The sequence below is a fragment of the Larimichthys crocea genome, unplaced genomic scaffold (assembly GCF_000972845.2).
Source record: "Larimichthys crocea isolate SSNF unplaced genomic scaffold, L_crocea_2.0 scaffold635, whole genome shotgun sequence".
NCBI lineage: Eukaryota > Metazoa > Chordata > Actinopteri > Sciaenidae > Larimichthys > Larimichthys crocea.
The window spans coordinates 1-7,518 of record NW_020858364.1 but is presented as its reverse complement, the minus strand read 5'-3'; the positions used below and the strand labels follow the sequence as shown (position 1 = coordinate 7,518).

Genomic DNA, 7,518 nt, shown 5'->3' with positions numbered 1-7,518 from the left:
GAGCTACTGCCGCCCAGAAAAAGTAGAAAAGGAAACCAGTTATATACTATGAAATTGATATTATTCATTCACCACAACTTAAAATAGAAACAATAACATGTATTTTGTGAGTATATATATATATTTGTAGTTTAATAAACATCCTTAAACATTACTCAACATTTGCTGATGAGATTACTATGAAATTATTGTTTATTTGAGCCCTGTGTCGTTCGTTCGTTCGTTTTCTTCCGCTTATCCATGTTCGGGTCGCGGGGGCAGCAGCTTCAGCAGGGAGACCCAGACTTCCCTCTCCCCAGCCACTTCTGCCAACTCTCCCAGGGGGACCCCAAGGCGTTCCCAGGCCAGCCGAGAGACGTAGTCACTCCAGCGTGTCCTGGGCCGCCTCCCGGAGGGACGTGCCCGGAACATCTCACCAGGGAGACGTTCAGGAGGCATCCTCACGAGATGCCCGAGCCACCTCAACTGGTTCCTCTCGATGCGGAGGAGCAGCGGTTCTACTCTGAGCTCCTCGCGGATGGCCGAGCTTCTCACCCTATCTCTAAGGGAGACCCCAGCCACCCTGCGAAGGAAGCTCATTTCGGCCGCTTGTATTCGCGATCTTATTCTTTCGGTCACTACCCAAAGCTCGTGACCATAGGTGAGGGTAGGAACGTAGATCGAATGGTAAATCGAGAGCTTCGCCTTTCGGCTCAGCTCCTTCTTCACCACGACGGACCGGTCCGGACCGGAGTCCGCATCACTGCGGAAGCCGCACCGATCCGCCGGTCGATCTCCCGTTCCATCCTTCCCTCACTCGTGAACAAGACCCCGAGATACTTGAACTCCTCCACTTGAGGCAGGATCTCATCCCCGACCTGGAGACTGCACTCCACCCTTTTCCGGCTGAGAACCATGGCCTCGGATTTGGAGGTGCTGATTCTCATCCCAGCCGCTTCACACTCGGCTGCAAACCGCTCCAGAGAGAGCTGAAGGTCACGATCCGATGAAGCCAACAAGACTAGATCGTCCGCAAAAAGCAGCGACCCAATCCTAAGGCCACCGAATCGCAGCCCCTCGACGCCCTGGCTGCGCCTAGAAATCCTGTCCATAAAAGTTATGAACAGAACCGGTGACAAAGGGCAGCCCTGGCGGAGTCCAACTCCCACGGGAAACAGGTCCGACTTACTGCCGGCAATGCGGACCAAGCTCTGGCACCGAGAGTAAAGGGACCGGATAGCCCGTATCAATGGGTCCGGAACCCCATACTCCCGGAGCACCCCCCACAGGACCTCCCGAGGGACACGGTCGAACGCCTTCTCCAAGTCCACAAAACACATGTAGACTGGTTGGGCGAACTCCCATGCACCCTCCAGGGCCGCGCTCAGGGTATAGAGCTGGTCCACAGTTCCACGGCCAGGACGAAAACCACACTGCTCCTCCTGGATCCGAGGTTCGACAATCTTGCGGACCCTCCTCTCCAGGACCCCCGAAAAGACCTTCCCGGGGAGGCTGAGGAGTGTGATCCCCCTATAGTTGGAGCACATCCTCCGGTCCCCCTTTTTGAAGAGGGGCACCACCACCCCGGTCTGCCAGTCCAGAGGCACTGCCCCCGATGTCCACGCAATTTTGCAGAGACGTGTCAACCAAGACAGCCCCACAACATCCAGAGCCTTGAGGAACTCCGGGTGGACCTCATCCACCCCCGGGGCCTTGCCACCGAGGAGTTTTTTGACTACCTCAGCGACCTCAGCCCCAGAGATGGGCGAGACCACCACGGGGTCCCCAGACTCTGCCTCCTCAACGGAAGACGTGCTGGTGGGATTGAGGAGGTCTTCGAAGTATTCCCTCCACCGACCCAAGACGTCCCCAGTCGAGGTCAGCAGCACACCGTCCCCACTGAACACAGTGTTGATAGTGCACTGCTTCCCCCGCCTGAGCCGCCGGATGGTGGTCCAGAACCTCCTCGAAGCCGTTCGAAAGTCGCTCTCCATGGCCTCACCGAACTCCTCCCACGCCCGAGTTTTTGCCTCCACAACCGCCGAGGCCGCATTCCGCTTGGCATGTCGATACCCGTCAGCTGCTTCAGGACTCCCACAGGCCAAAAAGGTTCTGTAGGCCTCCTTCTTCAGCTTGACGGCATCCCTCACCGCCGGTGTCCACCAGCGGGTTCGGGGACCACCGCCACGATAGGCACCGACCACCTTACGGCCACAGCTCCGGTCGGCCGCCTCGACAATGGAGGAACGGAACAAGGTCCACTCGGACTCAATGTCCCCCGCCTCCCCCGGGACATGAGCGAAGCTCTCCCGGAGGTGGGAGTTGAAACTCTTTCTGACAGGAGATTCAGCCAGACGTTCCCAACAAACCCGCACAGAACGTTTGGGCCTGCCAGGTCTGACTGCCATCCTCCCCCACCATCGGAGCCAACTCACCATCAGGTGGTGATCAGTTGACAGCTCCGCCCCTCTCTTCACCCGAGTGTCCAAGACATGTGGCCGCAAGTCCGACGACACGACCACAAAGTCGATCATCGAACATTGAGCCCTGTGTCGTAATTATAATTATTAAAATATTTAACATTATAATCTACAGCACTGAAAGATGAAAGATGTTCATTTTTTAGTTATTAAACATTTAATTTTATTTTCTTAGGTTTTATTTTATTTTTGTTGTTTTGCCCAGAGACAGGACAGTGTGTATGACATGTAGTATGTTTGCCAAAAAGCACAAATCAGAAACAGTGTCTTTGAAGTCTTTGAATTCCAAGTGAAACAACATTTCAAATTCCTATTTAACATTTTTTTTTTAAATCTCTAAATGCTGCCTTGAAATGATCATGCCTTGTAAGGACATCACCTCATCATGACTTTATCATAAAGAAGAAGAAGAGATACTTGTATTAATCCCTTGAGGGGAATTTTTTTTTTTTTTCACTCAGTTTTATGTGCATTTTAACCCAAAAAACACACACACATGTTTTTTATGTACACATGGTTCACATACAAATGTAAAGAGAGATGGTGGAGTGATGGGCAGCCACCCAGAGCAGCGTTATACAAGCAGCTGTGGGAGGTTCCAGTTACTTTGCAATGCCCAGGAGGTGAACTGGCACTTCTCCAGCTATCAGTCCACCACCATACTTTATTCCATACTGGACTTGAACCGGCCTGAGCTACTGCCGCCCAGAAAAAGTAGAAAAGGAAACCAGTTATATACTATGAAATTGTTATTATTCATTCACCACAACTTAAAAGCAGAACAAGAACATGTATCTTAGACTGAACCAAACACAAATCACTGGTTCACAATTAAATTAATTAGAATGAAACATGAATAATGACAAAAGTTAGTTTTTGTAAAATGTGCAATTCTAATTATTTTCTTCATTGCATTGTAGAAATATGTTATTACTGTCAGGCTTTTAGTTTTGTGGGTAGACTTCCTGTTTTATTTTGGTTTCACTCACTTCCTTTTTGTGTTTCTGGCCTGGTGTCTTTACTCCCTGTGATTGCCCATTGTTTTCACCTGTGTCTCGTTTGCTCCTGTCTCTCCCAGTGTGTCCTTGTTAGATTGTCTTCTTCCTTGTGAGTAGCTCTCTGGCGTTTTCATCATAGATTCCTCGTGTACCAACCCTGTTTGTTTCTTCGAGCCGTTTTTGCCTAGCGTCCTGTACCTCTGCCTGTCTGCTCCGTGTTCTGGATTTTTGACCCTTGCCTGTTCTCGGACTTTCTTCCTGCCTCGTGATTTTGTACTTCTGCCCCGCTGACTGCCTTTTGTGTACCGAATCCGGACTGTCAATAAACCGCCTTACTACACCTGTCAGTCTCTGATCTGCTCTGTGGGTCCAGTTGTCTGTCTGAACCTGATAATTACCATTTAAAAACCAATGTATTGTGTCAGCTTATGTTTATTTTGCTACTCAGTGTGGTTCAGTCTTTTTTAGTTTCAGCATTAGGCCATATTAAATCAGCATAATAAAGGCATTATCATCAATGTTAAAAATAAATAAATAATTAAAAGCAGGAAAACTCTTTATCTGTATAAGTGAGTTCTCCTTCTAGGCCTCTCCCCTTCTTTATCTGAGAGAAGTGATCTCATATTGTCTCATATTATCATTCTCTGAAAGGCTGGCATTTACTTTCTTTTCATCATTCCTGTCAAACAGAGAGAATTTCTCTGTGTTTCGCTCATTTCCCATCTCTCTCTCCCCACATTCCTGTCACTCTTCAGCTGTCTCTGTCAAAATAAAGTTTGAAAAGGCCAAAAAAAAAATCTTAAAAAAAAAAAAAGTTCAATAAAATCTTCTTGATAATACAGTCACTCCCAAATGTTGTAGCTCTCCACACTATGCTGGTGATTACACAGTGCCACATACCTCAAATATTACGCATGGTTACACCAGGCATACATTTTTGGTTTGTTGTTGATTTTGTAACATCTGTGTATTTAAAAACAATATGCAGCATGCTTTCAGTTGTCAGAAATTATTCAAATATCACATTTGCTTTGTCTTGGAGGACACAATGAAATAATACAGACAGGAGTTTGTGATAAAACACTGTTTTATTGTGGTTTATTTCACATCATATTATATGATTGGAAACAGCCCATTTGCCAGAGTGCTTTACTCAGCTGCGTCTTTTCCCTGTAAAGAAAGCAAATAATAATACATTGCAGTAGATATGCTCAGGCAGCCACATCATACTCTGAATACATGTAAAGTTATTGTCTGTCATCAATTTTATGGAGTTAAAAACTATTCTAAAATGTCTGTCCAGCTGGAATGTGTCTATGTTTACCTTGCCAGAGTCGCGGCTCTTTGCTCTCAGTTTGTTGACCTGGGACTCTGCAATGTCAGCACGCTCCTCAGCCTCCTCCAGCTCATGCTGGACCTTCCTGCACTTGGAGAGATGAACGTTGGCCTGCTCCTCCTGGAAAGCAACACACAAAATATGGAAAGATGCTTTTATGCCCAACAAAAGCTTGCAAGGTCTACAGTACATAAATTAACAATAAGATATCAAGTTCTTTTTGTATAAAACAGATCTTTTGTCCTTACCGCTTCCTCAGCCTGTCTCTTGTAGGCCTTCACCTTGAGCTGCAACTTGTCAACCAAGTCCTGCAGCCTGGTAACGTTTTTCTTGTCTTCCTCAGTCTGTGACAGAAAATATAGACTTGCGTCTTTTAAAATCTGTAACTGTAAATATAATGTATTGATTTGTACTGTACATAATGCAGTGTTTGTGGTTGTCCTGATAGGTGAGCTCCTTTACTCTCCTCTCATATTTGCGGACACCCTTAACAGCATCTGCTCCACGTCTCTGCTCAGCCTCAACCTCTGCCTCCAACTCACGCACCTTCACAAAAACAGAAAATGTATGAAATATATAGAATACATAACTTAAGCATGTTTTCTTGCATTTCCTAAACTGTGGAATTCTTAACAAAATTGTCTTACTCTATATTCAAGTTTCTGGAGCTGCTTCAGAAACAGAAAATGTATGAAATATTTGGAATCCGAATCTTATGCATATTTTACTACTCTGCAAGTCTAAATAAAATTGTCTTACTCTCGATTCAAGTTTCTGGAGCTGCTTCTTGCCCCCCTTCATGGCCAGATTCTCGGCCTCATCCAGGCGGTGCTGCAGGTCCTTAACAGCAACCTCCAGGTTCTTCTTCATCCTCTCCAGGTGAGAACTAGTATCCTGCTCCTTCTTCAGCTCCTCAGCCATCATAGCAGCCTAAGGGAGACAACATGAAATGATAATTAGAAATATTGGAAAAAACACACTTCACGTGGAGTAAAAGTAAAAACAAAGGAAAGTTAAACCTACATCAGTGATGGCCTTCTTGGCCTTCTCCTCAGCATTCCTTGCTTCCTGAACAGTGTCATCAACTTCACCCTGAATCTGGACAAGGTCAGCCTCAAGCTTCTTCTTGGTGTTCATGAGGCTTGTGTTCTTTAAAGTAAAAAGATTTGGTCATTTAAGTCATCACATGCCTGATTTTCTGAATGCCTGAATTTAAAAACTGCAAAGATTTTTTTATTTATTAAAGGTGATATTCTTGGTATTTGGTATTTGTTCACCTGAGAGTGCAGAAGTCCAACACGCTCACTGGCATCCACCAGCTCCTGTTCAGCAACTTTGCGGCTTCTCTCTGTCTGTTCAAGAGCAGCTCTCAGTTCCTCAATTTCAGCTGTCATGAGACCGTTCCTGCGCTCCACCATAGCAGCTTGTTCCTTAAAGTCATCCTGGGCTCTGAAGCATCATCAAGATGCAGTTGAGCATCCTGATGAAAACATATCAGCAAAATATTCAAAATGTCAACTACCAAAATGCATGTGCGCTGACCATAGTCCATTATGCAATCTTGATGTCTTACAATACCTTGAGCTGTGCCTGCACGTTCCTCAGCTGCTTCTGGGACTCAGCCAGCCTGGGTGGCATGGCTCAACTGAATCTCCCATCTCATTCAGGTCTCCCCCATCTTCTTCTTGTTCTCAGGGCATCGTTCCTGCTCCTGACCTCAGAATCCAGAGTGCTCTGCATAGAGTCATCACCCTCGGGCTGTTCCTCTTGATCTGCTCCATCTCTTCATCTTTCTCTGCCACTTCCTGTCCACCTCACCCTATAAATTATTTGAGATATAACCTTGCTCACCTGACTGCTCACTTGCTTGTATATGTTTAATTTTACGGTTTTCATTGAGAGACAATCACACCTTTTCCAACAGGAAAAAAACTGGCCCGCGCCTTCAGGAGGCTGAGGAGCAGCTTGCGGCATGAAGTGAATCCAAGTGTGCTTCTCTTGAGAAAAACCAAACGAGGCTCCAGAGTGAGGTGGAGGACCTCATGATTGATGTGGGAGAGCCAATGGACTGCTGCCAATCTGGACGAGCGAGGAATTCGACAAGGTAACAACACTTACTTGTGTGACATCAAATCAATCGAAAAAAACAATACTAAACAAAGTAAATGTTGTGTATTTTGGTCTGCAGAGCAGAGTGAAAAAGAGTATGGGGGGTCAGGCAGAGCTGAGGGAGCTCAGAAGGAGACTCGTTCTCTTGGCACTGAGCTGTTCAAGATGAAGAACTCTTATGAGGAAGCTATGGATCAGCTGGAGACCATGAAGCGTGAAAACAAGACACCTCCAGCTGAGTTTTGACCACTTTCCTTTAAAGCTGTTGCATTCAATACATTGTATGTGTTAGAATGAAGCTCAGATATTATTGAACACTATCAAACACATTTCTGCTGCAGAAGGAGATCTAACCTGACTGACAGATTGGTGAGACTGGCAAGAGTATCCATGACTGGAGAAGGCCAAGAAGCAGGTGGGAACGAGAAGTCTGAGATCCAACAGCTTTGAAGAGGCTGAGGTACAATTCTTCTGCAAAGATCTTCTGAAAACCCATGGACAAATATATATAAAAGTTCTGAAGGCAGAGATTAATATCTTATTTTTTGACATGATTAGGGAACTCTGGAACATGAAGAGCTAAGATCCTGCGTGTCCAGCTGGACTCAACCAGATA

General features: G+C 46.0%; 1 protein-coding gene across 1 annotated transcript; it reads right to left on the bottom strand.

Moving 5' to 3' along the window:
• Nucleotides 1-4,548: 4,548 nt before the first annotated feature.
• LOC113744018 (myosin-7-like) lies at nt 4,549-6,261 on the bottom strand. Its single transcript, XM_027276844.1, has 7 exons — nt 6,071-6,261; nt 5,817-5,942; nt 5,553-5,723; nt 5,235-5,339; nt 5,042-5,137; nt 4,782-4,913; nt 4,549-4,627 (listed from the first exon to the last, which is right to left on the bottom strand). Exons 1-7 carry the CDS (start codon nt 6,209-6,211, stop codon nt 4,607-4,609), a joined length of 792 nt encoding a protein of 263 aa, XP_027132645.1. The 5' UTR covers nt 6,212-6,261; the 3' UTR covers nt 4,549-4,606.
• Between the last annotated feature and the right edge of the window lie 1,257 nt (nt 6,262-7,518).

Bases quoted from the DNA above. Each gene is read 5' to 3' on its own strand.
- LOC113744018 (XM_027276844.1), bottom strand. From the start codon at position 6,211: ATGGTGGAGCGCAGGAACGGTCTCATGACAGCTGAAATTGAGGAACTG. The intron at 5,724-5,816 runs GTAGGTTTAACT...TGTCTCCCTTAG, and splicing joins CCAAGAAGGCCATCACTGAT to GCTGCTATGATGGCTGAGGA. The intron at 4,628-4,781 runs GTAAACATAGAC...CTTTCTTTACAG, and splicing joins AGAGCCGCGACTCTGGCAAG to GGAAAAGACGCAGCTGAGTA.